Source organism: Mercenaria mercenaria, chromosome 11 (assembly GCF_021730395.1).
Source record: "Mercenaria mercenaria strain notata chromosome 11, MADL_Memer_1, whole genome shotgun sequence".
Lineage (NCBI taxonomy): Eukaryota > Metazoa > Mollusca > Bivalvia > Venerida > Veneridae > Mercenaria > Mercenaria mercenaria.
Genome location: NC_069371.1, coordinates 54,836,682 through 54,854,123, shown reverse-complemented (window position 1 = coordinate 54,854,123; position 17,442 = coordinate 54,836,682). Strand labels below are relative to the sequence as shown.

Here is a 17,442-nt window from a genome sequence, read left to right as displayed (position 1 = left end):
GTCTAAGTCCAGAAGGGGGCATAATTTGCTCAAAATACATGTTAAGAGTTATGGAACTTGACCCAGTGAGGTTGGTAACTGACCTAGAAAAAGAGTAAATAAGTTTCAAAGCTATATGCCTTTTGGTAATAGCTGTATGTACTTGCACACAAAACTTTAACCAGGATTTTCTAAGTCCAAAAAGAGGCATAATTTGCCCAAAATACATGTCAGAGTTATGGGACTTGATTCTATCAACTAGTTTTATAACCCCGAAGACACATGTGAAGTTTCAATTTAATATCTGCATTAGTTTTGGAGATAGTAACTTGCATGTAAAACTTGAACCAGGATTTTCTAAGTCCAAAAGGGGGCATAATTTGCTCAAAATACATGTCAGAGTTATGGGACTTGACCCAGTGAGGTAGGTAATTGATCTAAAACAAGAGCACCGCCTTGCGGGTGCTGACGCTCATCTGATTTTTTTTTTGTGTAATAGAAATATTGTCCTACCCATGATTTTCTAAGTCTAAAAAGGGCCATCATTCTTGCAAAAAGCAGGATAGAGTTATGTTTCTTGATGTTCAGTGTCCACTTATGATGTGTGAAAAACTGTTGCAAGTTTTAAAGCAATAGCTTTGATAGTTTATGAGAAAAGTTGACTTAAACATAATACTCAACCAAAAAATGATTTTCTAAGTCCAAAAGGGGCAATAATTATTGCAAAACAGCGGATGGAGTTATGTTGCTTGCTGTACAGGGTCAGCTTATGATGGTGAACAAGTGTTGCAAGTTTCAAAGCAATAGCTTTGATAGTTTAAGAGAAAAAGTTGACCTAAACATAAAACTTAACCAAGAAATCTGATATTTTCTAAGTCCAAAAGGGGCCATAAATCTTGCAAAAATCAGGATGGAGTCATGTTTCTTGCTGTACAGGGTCAACTTATGATGGTGAACAAGTGTTGCAAGTTTTAAAGCAATAGCTTTGACAGTTTAGGAGAAAAGCTGACCTAAACATAAAACTTAACCAAGAAAACTGATTTTCTAAGTCCAAAAGGGGCAATAATTCTTGCAAAAAGCAAGATGGAGTTATGTTTCTTGATGTACAGGGTCTGCTTATGATGGTGAACAAGTATTCCAAGTTTCAAAGCAATAGCTTTGATAGTTTAGGAGAAAAGTTGACCTAAACATAAAACTTAACCAAGAAATCTGATATTTTCTAAGTACAAAAGGGGCCATAAATCTTGCAAAAATCAAGATGGAGTTATGTTTCTTGCTATACAGGGTCAGCTTATGATGGTGAACAAGTATTCCAAGTTTCAAAGCAATAGCTTTGATAGTTTAGGAGAAAAGCTGACCTAAACATAAAACTTAACCAGGCAACGCCGACGCAGACGCCGACGCCGACAACCGCTCAAGTGATGACAATAACTCATCATTTTTTTTCAAAAAATCAGATGAGCTAAAAAGAAAAAGTAAGTTTCAAATCAATATGCCTTTTAGTAATAGCTGTATGTACTTGCACGCAAAACTTGAACCAGGATTTTCTAAGTCCAAAAGGGGGCATAATTTGCTCAAAATACATGTCAGAGTTATGGGACTTGACCCAGTGAGGTAGGTAATTGATCTAGAAAAAGAAAAAATAAGTTTCAAATCTATATGCCTTTTAGTAATAGCTGTACGTACTTGCACGCAAAACTTTAACCAAAATTTTCTAAGTACAAAAGGGGGCATAATTTGGCCAAAATGAAGGTCAGAGTTATGGGACTTGGTGCTATCAACTAGTTTTATAACCCCGAAGACACATGTGAAGTTTCAATTCCATATCTGCATTAGTTTTGGAGATAGTAACTTACATGTTAAACTTTAACCAGAATTTTCTAAGTCCAAAAGGGGGCATAATTTGCTCAAAATACATGTCAGAGTTATGGAACTTGACCCAGTGAGGTTGGTAATTGACCTAGAAAAAGAATAAATAAGTTTCAAAGCTATATGCCTTTAAATGATAGCTGTATGTACTTGCATGCAAAAACTTAACCAAGGTGTGACGCCGACGCCAGGGTGAGTAGAATAGCTAGACTATTCTTTGAATAGTCAAGCTAAAAAAAAGCGAAATAAAAGTTACAGAAACATGTGCACTGCAAGTTAGTTCACAACAGAAAATAAATGTAGTTTCAATCCATCCCAACAAGTGATAACTGAGAACCAGCTTAAACACAGAAACTAAACCAAATCAGGACAAAGACACCGATGGGGACACCGACGAATTGACGAGAGCAGTAGCTCTACCTATTCTTCAAACAGTCAAGCTAATTCATTCAAAAATTTCATTTTTCTCTATATGAAATGCTCTCATAAACTGTTTCTCTATAACAACACTTTCAACAACATACTTTACCTTGACCAGGTGTGAAGTCAAATTTAATGTCATTTAGCTCTCTCTTTTCATTTCTGAAACAGTAAAAATACAGTTGAGCTTCGTTCACTAGAACTCAAACACCACCTTTCACTAGAACTCATTGTCCGATCCTGGCAAAATCCCTACATAAGGTACATTGTCTGATCCTGGCAAAATCCCTACATACGGTACATTGTCCGATCCTGGCAAAATCACTACATACGGGACATTGTCAGATCCTGGCAAAATCCCTACATAAGGTACATTGTCCGATCCTGGCAAAATCCCTACATAAGGTACATTGTCCGATCCTGGCAAAATCCCTACATACGGTACATTGTCCGATCCTGGCAAAATCCCTACATAAGGTACATTGTCCGATCCTGGCAAAATCCCTACATAAGGTACATTGTCCAAATCCTGGCAAAATTCCTACATACGGTACATTGTCTGATCCTGGCAAAGTCCCTACATAAGGTACATTGTCTGATCCTGGCAAAATCCCTACATAAGGTACAATGTTCGACCACGGCAAATTCGAACACCCTGGACAAGTATTTTGAACATGTTTTATGTAAATAGGGTAGATCATTAACCAAGATTTTCAATGACATGGTTTTTGACCTCAGGTACCCCACTTTCAAACTTGACCTAGATTTTGTACAGACAAACATTGTGACAAAAATTCATGATGATCAAGTTGAAAAGTGGCTCTTAAAATGTTAACAAAGTTTTCCATTGGTTTGCCCTGGACAGTATCATCTCAGGTAAATTACTGTGAGTGACAGGTGTTTAAAGGTGAGTATTTTTATTGCACACATGTTGCATACTTGTAAGAGGTAAAGTAGATTTAGTTGTTATCACAGAACAAAGTTTATACTTGAAACACATTAACCCTTTCAGTGACTTTAAGAGTCCAACCATGGCAAGAGTGCATAATGTCACAACTTGTGCCCAGCACACTAAATTATATGACTTTAAATACTTTACTTACTAAGAAGACAGTGCCAATTCTCATAATTCTGACTATTTCACAGGCTATAACTCTGTAGAACTATAGACCAAATCATTCTCTTGGTCTCAGTAGAACAGCATTGTGAACATACCCGAACTTTCATGTCACTACTTAAGCATTAGGAGCATTGCAACTAGGCATTTACCTTTATATCGGTACTACAGCATTGCAACTAGGCATTTACCTTTATCTCAGTACTACAGCATTGCAACTAGGCATTTACCTTTATATTGGTACTACAGCATTGCAACTAGGCATTTACCTTTATCTCAGTACTACATCATTGCAACTAGGCATTTACCTTTATCTCAGTACTACATCATTGCAACTAGGCATTTACCTTTATCTCAGTACTACAGCATTGCAACTAGGCATTTACCTTTACCTCAGTACTACAGCATTGCAACTAGGCATTTACCTTTATCTCAGTACTACAGCATTGTAACTAGGCATTTACCTTTATCTCAGTACTACAGCATTGCAACTAGGCATTTACCTTTACCTCAGTACTACAGCATTGCAACTAGGCATTTACCTTTATCTCAGTACTACAGCATTGCAACTAGGCATTTACCTTTATCTCAGTACTACAGCATTGCAACTAGGCATTTACCTTTACCTCAGTACTACAGCATTGCAACTAGGCATTTACCTTTATCTCAGTACTACAGCATTGTAACTAGGCATTTACCTTTATCTCAGTACTACAGCATTGCAACTAGGCATTTACCTTTATCTCAGTACTACAGCATTGCAACTAGGCATTTACCTTTATCTCAGTACTACAGCATTGTAACTAGGCATTTACCTTTATCTCAGTACTACAGCATTGCAACTAGGCATTTACCTTTACCTCAGTACTACAGCATTGCAACTAGGCATTTACCTTTATCTCAGTACTACAGCATTGCAACTAGGCATTTACCTTTATCTCAGTACTACAGCATTGTAACTAGGCATTTACCTTTATCTCAGTACTACAGCATTGCAACTAGGCATTTACCTTTACCTCAGTACTACAGCATTGCAACTAGGCATTTACCTTTATCTCAGTACTACAGCATTGCAACTAGGCATTTACCTTTATCACACTACTGCAGCAATGTAACTAGGCATTTACCTTTATCTCAGTACTACAGCATTGCAACTAGGCATTTACCTTTATCTCAGTACTACAGCATTGCAACTAGGCATTTACCTTTATCTCAGTACTACATCATTGCAACTAGGCATTTACCTTTATCTCAGTACTACAGCATTGCAACTAGGCATTTACCTTTATCTCAGTATGGCAGCAATACAACTAGGCATTTACCTTTATCACTCTACTGCTGCAAGCAATGCGACTAGGCATTTACCTTTATCTCAGTACTACAGCATTGCAACTAGGCATTTACCTTTATCTCAGTACTACAGCATTGCAACTATGCATTTACCTTTATCTCAGTACTACAGCATTGCAACTAGGCATTTACCTTTATCTCAGTACTACAGCATTGTAACTAGGCATTTACCTTTATCTCAGTACTACAGCATTGCAACTAGGCATTTACCTTTACCTCAGTACTACAGCATTGCAACTAGGCATTTACCTTTATCTCAGTACTACAGCATTGCAACTAGGCATTTACCTTTATCTCAGTACTACAGCATTGTAACTAGGCATTTACCTTTATCTCAGTACTACAGCATTGCAACTAGGCATTTACCTTTACCTCAGTACTACAGCATTGCAACTAGGCATTTACCTTTATCTCAGTACTACAGCATTGCAACTAGGCATTTACCTTTATCACACTACTGCAGCAATGTAACTAGGCATTTACCTTTATCTCAGTACTACAGCATTGCAACTAGGCATTTACCTTTATCTCAGTACTACAGCATTGCAACTAGGCATTTACCTTTATCTCAGTACTACATCATTGCAACTAGGCATTTACCTTTATCTCAGTACTACAGCATTGCAACTAGGCATTTACCTTTATCTCAGTATGGCAGCAATACAACTAGGCATTTACCTTTATCACTCTACTGCTGCAAGCAATGCGACTAGGCATTTACCTTTATCTCAGTACTACAGCATTGCAACTAGGCATTTACCTTTATCTCAGTACTACAGCATTGCAACTATGCATTTACTTTTATCACACTACTGCAGCAATGTAACTAGGCATTTACCTTTATATCGGTACTACAGCATTGCAACTAGGCATTTACCTTTATCTCAGTACTACAGCATTGCAACTAGGCATTTACCTTTATATCGGTACTACAGCATTGCAACTAGGCATTTACCTTTATCTCAGTACTACAGCATTGCAACTAGGCATTTACCTTTATCTCAGTACTACAGCATTGCAACTAGGCATTTACCTTTATCACACTACTGCAGCAATGTAACTAGGCATTTACCTTTATCTCAGTACTACAGCATTGCAACTAGGCATTTACCTTTATCTCAGTACTGCAGCATTGCAACTATGCATTTACCTTTATCTCAGTACTACAGCATTGCAACTATGCATTTACCTTTATCTCAGTACTACAGCATTGCAACTAGGCATTTACCTTTATCTCAGTACTGCAGCATTGCAACTATGCATTTACCTTTATCTCAGTACTACAGCATTGCAACTAGGCATTTACCTTTATCTCAGTACTACAGCATTGCAACTATGCATTTACCTTTATCTCGGTACTTCAGCATTGCAACTAGGCATTTACCTTTATCTCAGTACTACAGCATTGCAACTAGGCATTTACCTTTATCTCAGTACTACAGCATTGCAACTAGGCATTTACCTTTATCTCAGTACTACAGCATTGCAACTAGGCATTTACCTTTATCTCAGTATGGCAGCAATGCAACTAGGCATTTACCTTTATCACTCTACTGCTGCAAGCAATGCGACTAGGCATTTACCTTTATCTCAGTACTACAGCATTGCAACTAGGCATTTACCTTTATCTCAGTACTACAGCATTGCAACTATGCATTTACTTTTATCACACTACTGCAGCAATGTAACTAGGCATTTACCTTTATATCGGTACTACAGCATTGCAACTAGGCATTTAGCTTTATCTCAGTATGGCAGCAATGCAACTAGGCATTTACCTTTATCACTCTACTGCTGCAAGCAATGCGACTAAGCATTTACCTTTATCTCCATACTACAGCATTGCAACTAGGCATTTACCTTTATCTCCATACTACAGCATTGCAACTAGGCATTTACCTTTAACTCAGTACTACAGCATTGCAACTAGGCATTTACCTTTATCTCAGTACTGCAGCAATGCAACTAGGCATTTACCTTTAACTCAGTACTACAGCATTGCAACTAGGCATTTACCTTTATCTCAGTACTGCAGCAATGCAACTAGGCATTTACCTTTATCACACTACTGCAGCAATGTAATTAGGCATTTACCTTCATCTATGTACTACAGCAATGCAATTAAGCATTTACCTTTATCTTGGTACTGCAGTATTGCAACTAGGCATTTACCTTTATCTCAGTACTACAGCATTGCAACTAGGCCTTTACCTTTATCTAAGTACTACAGCATTGCAACTAAGCATTTACCTTTATCTCAGTACTACAGCATTGCAACTAAGCATTTATCTTTATCTCAGTACTACAGCATTGCAACTAAGCACTTACCTTTATCTCAGTACTACAGCATTGCAACTAGGCATTTACCTTTATCTCGGTACTTCAGCATTGCAACTAGGCATTTACATTTATCTCAGTACTACAGCATTGCAACTAGGCATTTACCTTTATCTCAGTACTACAGCATTGAAACTAGGCATTTACCTTTATCTCAGTACTACAGCATTGCAACTATGCATTTACCTTTATCTCAGTACTGCAGCATTGCAACTAGGCATTTACCTTTATCTCAGTACTGCAGCATTGCAACTATGCATTTACCTTTATCTCAGTACTGCAGCATTGCAACTAGGCATTTACCTTTATCTCAGTACTGCAGCATTGCAACTATGCATTTACCTTTATCTCAGTACTGCAGCATTGCAACTAGGCATTTACCTTTATCTCAGTACTACAGCATTGCAACTAAGCATTTATCTTTATCTCAGTACTACAGCATTGCAACTAAGCACTTACCTTTATCTCAGTACTACAGCATTGCAACTAGGCATTTACCTTTATCTCGGTACTTCAGCATTGCAACTAGGCATTTACCTTTATCTCAGTACTACAGCATTGCAACTAGGCATTTACCTTTATCTCAGTACTACAGCATTGAAACTAGGCATTTACCTTTATCTCAGTACTACAGCATTGCAACTATGCATTTACCTTTATCTCAGTACTGCAGCATTGCAACTAGGCATTTACCTTTATCTCAGTACTGCAGCATTGCAACTAGGCATTTACCTTTATCTTGGTACTACAGCAATGCAACTAGGCATTTACCTTTATCTCAGTACTACAGCAAAAGGACCATGCATGTAGGTTATATTTCAGTATAACAGCAATATGATCAGGGGTTCATCCTAATCTCAGTACTACAGCAATGCAACAACTACTAGGCATTTACCTTTATCTCAGCACTACAACATTGTGACCAAACATGTAACTTAATCTCAGTATTATAGCAATTTGATCAACCTTTTATCTTTAACTCAGTACTACAGCACTGGCACCATACATGTACATTAATCTCAGTACTACAGCATTGCAACAAAACATGTACATTTATCTCAGTAGTACAGCATTGCAACAAAACATGTACATTAATCTCAGTACTACAGTATTACAACAATACATTTACCTTAACCTCAGCACCAGATTTATTGCTGGGACAGTTTCTGCCTTTGTCACTGTCCCTTCTGATACCTCACTGACTGCTGGTTCAGTCTTTTGCTCTGCAGGAGGGCTTGGCTTCTCCACATTAGTCGTTGACATTTTGGCAGCACCTTCTGCAAGCTTCTCAACAGCTTCATCCTCTTTGTCTTCTGGAGGCCTGACACGTGGAGACTAAGGAATGAAATTACAAGAATATCAGTGAATCTATATTTATATAAAAGCCTTCTTTAAAATGCAAGTGAAAATTGAACTAAAACTGGTATCTTCCTCTTCTGAAAATCTTTTTATTATCTTACTTTATATATTTTGTATAAGCTTGGTATTAAAAATGCTGGTAAAATATTTATATAAGCAAAAGATAACTCACATTATGCTATTCATTATATGGTGAATCGAAGCAGCAAAAGAAGCATCCAAAACAACTATTGTAGTTGAAGAAGTAAATAAAAAAAACATATTTTATGTAAAAAGGAGCGATTTGTAAAACACATATGCCTCAACATGATGGCCTGTTGGAGGCAAATGGGTATGTAGTTTGTATGCTGTGGACTTGACCTTTGAACAAATAACCTAAAAATAAACTGACTACAGGCAACAACCCTATGAAGACTGACAGCTGAAGTGTTCTTTAACTACTGAGCGGAAACAGTTTTCAGTCTAGAGGTCACTCTTACCTTGACCTGTGACTTACTGATCCCCAAAACAACAAAGGTCATCAATTGATCACTGCCATCCTATTAAGTTTAATGACAGTAAAATGAAGTGTTCTGTAGTTACTGAATATAAACCATTTTTAATCTCAAGACTACTATGACATAATGACCTTCGACCGACATACCTCCAAAATAATTGTGATCATCAACTGATCAATGGCAGTTACCCTATAAAGTTTGTCATTTGTAAGAAAAAGCATTCTTTGAGCAAAAACTTTTTTTCAGCTTTGAGGTCACTGTCACCTTGATCTTTCAAAAAAATTTAACACGAAAATAATTCCAAGTATAACAACTTTGTGATCTTGACCTTGGGTATAATGGGCCCAGCCCCTGCACATACTTTGTTTGTATGCTGGACAATGTTTATGTGAACTTACAGTAAGATATAAGCAATAGTAACAAAGATATGACAGAAAAACAAAGGTTGTCGAAAAACTTTAACCTTAAAAATAACCTAAGTATCACACCTTGGTGACCTTGACCTTGGGTATTTTGGGCCCAGCCCCTGCACATATTTTGTTTGTATGCTGGACAATGTTTATGTGAACTTACAGTAAGATATAAGCAATAGTAACAAAGATATTACAGAAAAACAAAGGTTGCCGAAAAACTTTAACCTTAAAAATAACCTAAGTATAACACCTTGGTGACCTTGACCTTTGGTATAATGGGCCCAGCCCCTGCACATACTTTGTTTGTATGCTGGACAATGTTTATGTGAATTTACAGTAAGATATAAGCAATAGTAACAAAGATATGACAGAAAGACAAAGGTTGCCGAAAAACGGCGCTGATGGCGGGGTGAGTAGAATAGCCCCGCTATTCTCCGAATAGTGGAGCTAAAAAGAAAGGTAGAAGTATGAGTATGGGTTGGGTGAGGGTATGAGATCTACTGTAAGTATGAGAAAAGTAAAACAAAATTGGAAGGGGAAGGGGTAGAAGTTGCGAGATGGGCGAGACTACGAGTGATACATGATACAAACAAGCTATACGAGATACAAGTAAGTGTGGGAAATGTAATGGTGGGTGGTGGATGGAGGGGGAGGGGTGGGGGGTGCAAGTGGTTGTTATGTGTGGGGAAGTTAGAGGGAAGAAATGGGGGCAGGGGTTAGAAGTAGTGGTATGAGGGATACCAGTACTAAGAAACATGTGATATAAGTTTAAGAAGTTGCAGTGAAACTGAGAAGTATGCTATAACACTTCAACCAACACTATTACAAAATCTGATCCCCAGTGACCTTGACCTTTGAGGTACCTCATCCTTTACCAAAAGATGTCTGCCCCTTATGTGGGATTTGATGGCTACATGGGCAGCAGTTAAACTGCAAAGATTGCCATGAAATTATAACTAGCACTTTTACAACTTAGTGACCTTGACCTTTACGCTACCAGGCTATAAACTACCAGATGCCTGCCCCTTACAAAGACCAACACTTACCTAAAGTTTGATGATAACAGAGGCAGTAGTTAAGAAGATATAGTGCCATAAAACATTAACCTGAGTGCAAAAGTGAATGTGACAAACTGGGTGTGTACACTAGCCCTCCTGATTCTTTTAATAGTTAAGCTAAAAATGAAAAGCTATTAAGAAGCTGTGTAAACAAGAGCTCCACCAAGCGGGGCACTATATGCCCGAAGGGTTACATCAGAGGATGGGAGCAAAATTTAAACAACTTGGAGTGTGAAGCCCAAAGGACAGGAACAACAAAGGGAAGAAATCCAAAAAAAAAAATCTAAGTCCACAAAAAAATCCTTACCAGGTAAAGGTATGTCAAAATACACCTAAAAATTGGAGGTACCATCCAAGTTGTACCATAGAAAAGTGGTCTCGGTTTTTCCCTAAGGCCAATAATAAAAAAGTTTCAAAATAAGCTATTTATAGTAACATAAAAGGGAAGTAATTCAAATTTTTTTTATTGTAAGTGAACAAAAGAGGGATCTGCCAAATAAAAACAAGAGCACTGCAATGCAGAGCAATAAACACAAAGCAGTCATATATGACCTTTGACCCCTAAGTGTGACCTTGACCTTGAAGTGAGTCATCCTGAACACGCGCTCTGCACGTCGTCTCGGTGTGGTGGACAATTGTGTCAAGTTTCTTTGAAATCCTTCAAGCAGTTCAAGAGTTACAGAGCGGACAAGAAACAAACTGATATGACCTTTGACTCCTAAGTGTGACCTTGACCTTGAGCAACATCAAAAACATGCGCTCTGCAAGTCGTCTCCGTGTGGTGAACATTTGTGTCAAGTTTCTTTGAAATCCTTCAAGGGGTTTAAGAGTTACAGAGCGGACACAAATTGCTAACGGATGGACACCAGTGTCATAACATAATATGTCCCTTTGGGCGTATAAAAAGGATGTATTTTCTACTGCTAAATCTCCTGTGATTTATGCTAGTGTTATATGTTCCACTACAGAGACAGTAGCTAATGTCTAGTACATGTTAGTGTTACACAAGGTCAGCAGCTAATGTCTAGTACATGTAAGTGTTACACAAGGTCAGCAGCTAATGTCTAGTACAAGTTAGTGTTTTACAAGGTCAGCAGCTAATGTCTAATACATGTTAGTGCTTCACAAGGTCAGCAGCTAATGTCTAGTACATGTTAGTGTTACACAATGTCAGCAGCTAATGTCTAGTACATGTTAGTGTTACACAAGGTCAGCAGCTAATGTCTAGTACATGTTAGTGTTACACAATGTCAGCAGCTAATGTCTAGTACATGTTAGTGTTACACAAGGTCAGCAGCTAATGTCTAGGACCTGTTTGTGTTTTACAAGGTCAGCAGCTAATGTCTAGGACATGTTAGCATTACACAAGGTCAGCAGCTAATGTCTAGTACCTGTTTGTGTTTTACAAGGTCAGCAGCTAATGACTAGGACATGTTAGCATTACACAAGGTCAGCAGCTAATGTCTAGGACATGTAAGCATTACACAAGGTCAGTAGCTAATGTCTAGGACATGTTAGTGTTACACAATGTCAGCAGCTAACGTCTAGTACCTGTTTGTGTTTTACAAGGTCAGCAGCTAATGTCTTGGACATGTTAGCATTACACAAGGTCAGCAGCTAATGTCTAGTACCTGTTTGTGTTTTACACGGTCAGCAGCTAATGACTAGGACATGTTAGCATTACACAAGGTCAGCAGCTAATGTCTAGGACATGTTAGCATTACACAAGGTCAGTAGCTAATGTCTAGGACATGTTAGTGTTACACAATGTCAGTAGCTAATCTCTAGGACATGTTAGTGTTACACAATGTCAGCAGCTAATGTCTAATACATGTCAGTGTTTTTCAAGGTCAGCAGCTAATGTCTAGGACATGTTAGCGTTAAACAATGTCAGTAGCTAATGTCTAGTATATGTTAGTGTTCCACAATGTCGGTAGCTAATGTCTAGGACATGTACGTTTTACAAAGAACCAGCAGCTAATGTCTAGTATATGTTAGCGTCTAGTATATGTTAGCATTACACAATGTCAGTAGCTAATGTCTAGGACATGTTAGTGTTACACAAGGTCAGTAGCTTATGTCTAGTACATGTTAGTGTTACACAATGTCGGTAGCTAATATCTAGATCATCTTGGTGTTACACAGAGTCTGAAGCTAATGTCTAGGACATGTTAGTGTTACACATGTCAGTAGCTAATGTCTAGTACATGTTAGTGTTACACAATGTCAGCAGCTAAAGTCTAGGACATGTTAGCGTTACACACGATCAGTAGATATTGTCTAGGACATCTTAGTGTTACACAATGTCGGTAGCTAATGTCTAGGACATGTTAGTGTTACACAATGTCGGTAGCTAATGTCTAGGACATGTAAGTGTTACACTGAGTCATTAGCTAATGTCTAGTAGATGTTAGCGTTACACAATGTTGGTAGCTAATGTCTAGGACATGTAAGTGTTACACAGAGTTGGTAGCTAATGTCTAGGACAAGTTAGTGTTACACATGTGTCGGTAGTTAATGTCTAGTACATAGTTAATGTCTAGTACATGTTAGTGTTACACAGAGTCGGTAGCAAATGTCTAATACATGTTAGTGCTACACAAAGTCGGTAGCAAATGTCTAGCACATGTTAGTGCTACACAGAGTTGGTAGCTAATGTCTAGCACATGTTAGTGCTACACAGAGTCGGTAGCTAATGTCTAGCACATGTTAGTGCTACACAGAGTCGGTAGCTAATGTCTAGTACATGTTAGTGCTACACAGAGTCGGTAGCTAATGTCTAGTAGATGTTAGTGCTACACAGAGTCGGTAGCTAATGTCTAGTACATGTTAGTGTTACACAGAGTCGGTAGCAAATGTCTAGTACATGTTAGTGTTACATAGAGTTGGTAGCTAATGTCTAGTACATGTTAGTGCTACACAGAGTCGGTAGCTAATGTCTAGTAGATGTTAGTGCTACACAGAGTCGGTAGCTAATGTCTAGTAGATGTTAGTGCTACACAGAGTCGGTAGCTAATGTCTAGTAGATGTTAGTGCTACACAGAGTCGGTAGCTAATGTCTAGTATATGTTAGTGTTACAAAGAGTCAGTAGCTAATGTCTAGTACATGTTAGTGCTACACAAGGTTAAGGTACAGATAACTACAGCATCAGATAAATACTACACAACGTCTAGTAACATCTTTACTATATTAGAATCAAGAAATGCAGGAACAAAACCCAAGAAAATCCAAAAAAATGTTTTCTAAGACTGACATATATTGGAGAAAAGAAACTGTAACTATATCAATGTGATTTTAAAATTGGCAAGGTTTCTTCAAGCAACAGCACTATGAAGTTTGAGAGATGCTTGACAATATGAAGATAAACCAGAGCATGGGTAATAGACCACTATATGAGGAAATCATGTAGGAATGGTGGTAACTGAAAGCTATATATACAAGTTGTTATAATGTGCTGTCTGGCTGAGTAATAATCTCATTATCTGAACCAGTCTACTTTGAACCAGTGAACCCAACATATCACTATGAAAGAATTGTGGAAACATTTAGTCATATTATACAGTTAACCAAGTATATAACCTGAAAAGCATTTAATCTGACCAGCATACCACAGTCATCTACCATGAACTAATGTACAGCCAAACACTATGACATCATTAATCATATACTATAATGTCACTTCTAACCAAATACTGTGACATCACTAACCATATATTGTCACATCACTAAAAACACTGTAATGTCACAATTTTTACATACTTTTAACATCACTAACAACAAGAGGACCATGATGGTCCTGAATCGCTCACCTCTTCCCACATGACCCAGTTTTATGTACGACGTCGTTTTTTCTATTATTTGACATAGTGACCTAGTTTTTGAGCTCATGTGATCCAGTTTTGAACTTGACCTAGATATTATCAAGATAAAAATTCTGACCAATTTTCATGAAGATCCATTGAAAAATATGGTCTCTAGAGAGGTCACAAGGTTTTTCTATTATTTGACCTGTTGACCTAGTTTTCGAAGGTACATGACCCTGTTTTGAATTTTACCTCGATATCATCAAAGAGAACATTCTCACTCATTTTCATGAAAAATATGGCCTCTACCTACTGGCCTAGTTTTTGACTGCACGTGACCCAGTTTCGAAACTGACCTAGATATCATCAAGGTGAACATTCAGATCAATTTTCATGAAGATCCATTGAAAAAAATGGCCTCTAGAGAGGTCAAAAGATTTTAATAATTTTAGACCTACTGACCTAGTTTTTGACCGCAGTTGACCCAGTTTCGAATTCGACCTAGACATCATCAAGATGAACATCCAGACCAACTTTCATACAGATCCCATGAAAAGTATGGCCTCTAGAGAGGTCACAATGTTTTTTTATTATTTGACCTACTGACCTAGTTTTTTAAGGCACATGACCCAGTTTCAATCTTGACCTAGATATCATCAAGGTGAACATTCTGACCAATTTCTATGGAGATCCATTCACAAGTATGGCCTCTAGAGAGGTCACAAGGTTTTTCTATTTTTAGACCTACTGACCTAGTTTTTGACCACACATGACCCTGTTTCGAATCTGACCTAGATATCATCAATATGAACATTCAGACCAATTTTCATACAGATCCCATGAAAAATATGGCCTTTAGAGAGGTCACAAGTTTTCTATTATTGACCTAGACCTAGTTTTGAGGCACGTGACCATTTGAACTTGCTAGATATACAAGTGAACATTCAGACAACTTTATACAGATCCAGAAAAATTGGCTTAGAGAGGTCACAAGGTTTTCTTTTTGACCTACTGACCTAGATTAGGCACGCCTGAACCGACAGATTTCAGTGAACTTGACATTCGCTAGATATATCAAGTCACAAGAGTATGACCAGTTTGGCAGACCATTTGAACTTTCTAATACAGATGACATCGACACTCATAGACAAAATGTGGCCTTTAGAGAGGTCACAAGGTTTTTCTATTATTTGACCTACTGACCTAGATTTTAAAGGCACGTGACCCAGTTTCGAACTTGACCTAGATATCATCAAGGTGAACGTTCTGACCAATTTTCATGAAGATCTTGTGAAATATATGGCCTCTAGAGAGGTCACAAGGTTTTTCTATTTTTAGACCTACTGACCTAGTTTTTGATGGCACGTAACCCACTTTCGAACTTGACCTAGATATCATCAAGTTGAACATTCTGACCAATTCTCATGAAGATCTTGTGAAATATACGGCCTCTAGAGAGGTCACAAGGTTTTTCTATTTTTAGACCTACTGACCTAGTTTTTGACGGCACGTGACCCAGTTTCGAACTTGACCTAGATATCAACAAGATAAACATTCTGATAAACTTTCATAAAGTTCCCATGAAAAATGTGACCTCTAAAGTGGTCACAAGCAAAAGTTTACGGACACCGCACGATCACAAAAGCTCAACTTGTCACTTTGTGACAGGTGAGCTAAAAACTGTGACATCACTAACCAAATACGGTGACACTACTTAAACCATACACTCAGACATTGGTAACCAAATACTGTGACATCCCAAACCTTATAATTATTATGACACCACTAACCGTATACTGTGGCATCATATACTATATCATCACTAACTGTATACTGTGGCATCATAAACTAAACTAAAACATCACTAAATTGTATACTGTGACATCAGTAACAAAATACTGTGAAACTACTAACCGTATACTGTGACATCACTAACCATATACTGTGACACCACTAACCGTATACTGTGATATCATTATCAAATACTGTGACACTACTAACCGTATACTGTGACATCACTAACTATATACTGTGACACTACTAACCGTATACTGTGACATCACTAACCATATACTGTGACACTACTAACCATATACTGTGACATCACTAACCATATACTGTGACACTACTAACTGTATACTGTGATATCATTACCAAATACTGTGACACTATTAACCGTATACTGTGACACCACTAACCGTATACTGTGACACTACTAACTGTATACTGTGATATCGTTACCAAATACTGTGACACCACTAACCGTATACTGTGACACCACTAACCATATACTGTCATACCAGTAACCGTATACTGTGACATCATTAACCATATATTGTGATACCACTAACCATATACTGTGACCACTAACCATATACTGTGACACCACTAGCTGTATACTGTGACACCACTAACCGTATACTGTGACATCATTAACCATATACTGTGACACTACTAACTGTATACTGTGACACCACTAGCTGTATACTGTGACACCACTAACCATATACTGTGACATCACTAACCGTATACTGTGACACTACTAACTGTATACTGTGATATCATTACCAAATACTGTGACACCACTAACCGTATACTGTCATACCACTAACCGTATACTGTGACATCATTAACCATATATTGTGATACCACTAACCATATACTGTGACCACTAACCATATACTGTGACACCACTAGCTGTATACTGTGACACCACTAACCGTATACTGTGACATCATTAACCATATACTGTGACACTACTAACTGTATACTGTGATATCATTACCAAATACTGTGACACTTTTAACCGTATACTGTGACATCACTAACCGTATACTGTGACACTACTAACTGTATACTGTGATATCGTTACTAAATACAGTGACACCACTAACCGTATACTGTGACACCACTAACCGTATACTGTCATACCACTAACCGTATACTGTGACATCATTAACCATATATTGTGATACCACTAACCATATACTGTGACCACTAACCGTATACTGTGACACCACTAACTGTATACTGTGACACCACTAACCGTATACTGTGACATCATTAACCATATATTGTGATACCACTAACCATATACTGTGACCACTAACCATATACTGTGACACCACTAGCTGTATACTGTGACACCACTAACCGTATACTGTGACATCATTAACCATATATTGTGACACCACTAACTGTATACTGTGACATCATTAACCATATATTGTGACACCACC

The 17,442-nt window shown here is 37.8% G+C and overlaps 1 protein-coding gene across 1 annotated transcript in view; it reads right to left on the bottom strand.

The window, feature by feature from the left end:
* LOC123531477 (serine/threonine-protein kinase OSR1-like) overlaps window positions 1-17,442 on the bottom strand; it is a 170,802-nt gene that overhangs the window by 40,969 nt on the left and 112,391 nt on the right. The window contains exons 13-14 of the mRNA XM_053518113.1: window positions 8,202-8,407; window positions 2,378-2,430 (exon numbers count right to left, since the gene is read on the bottom strand). Of these exons, the coding sequence (XP_053374088.1) occupies window positions 2,378-2,430; window positions 8,202-8,407 (259 nt within the window). The remainder of the gene's footprint in view (window positions 1-2,377; window positions 2,431-8,201; window positions 8,408-17,442) is intronic.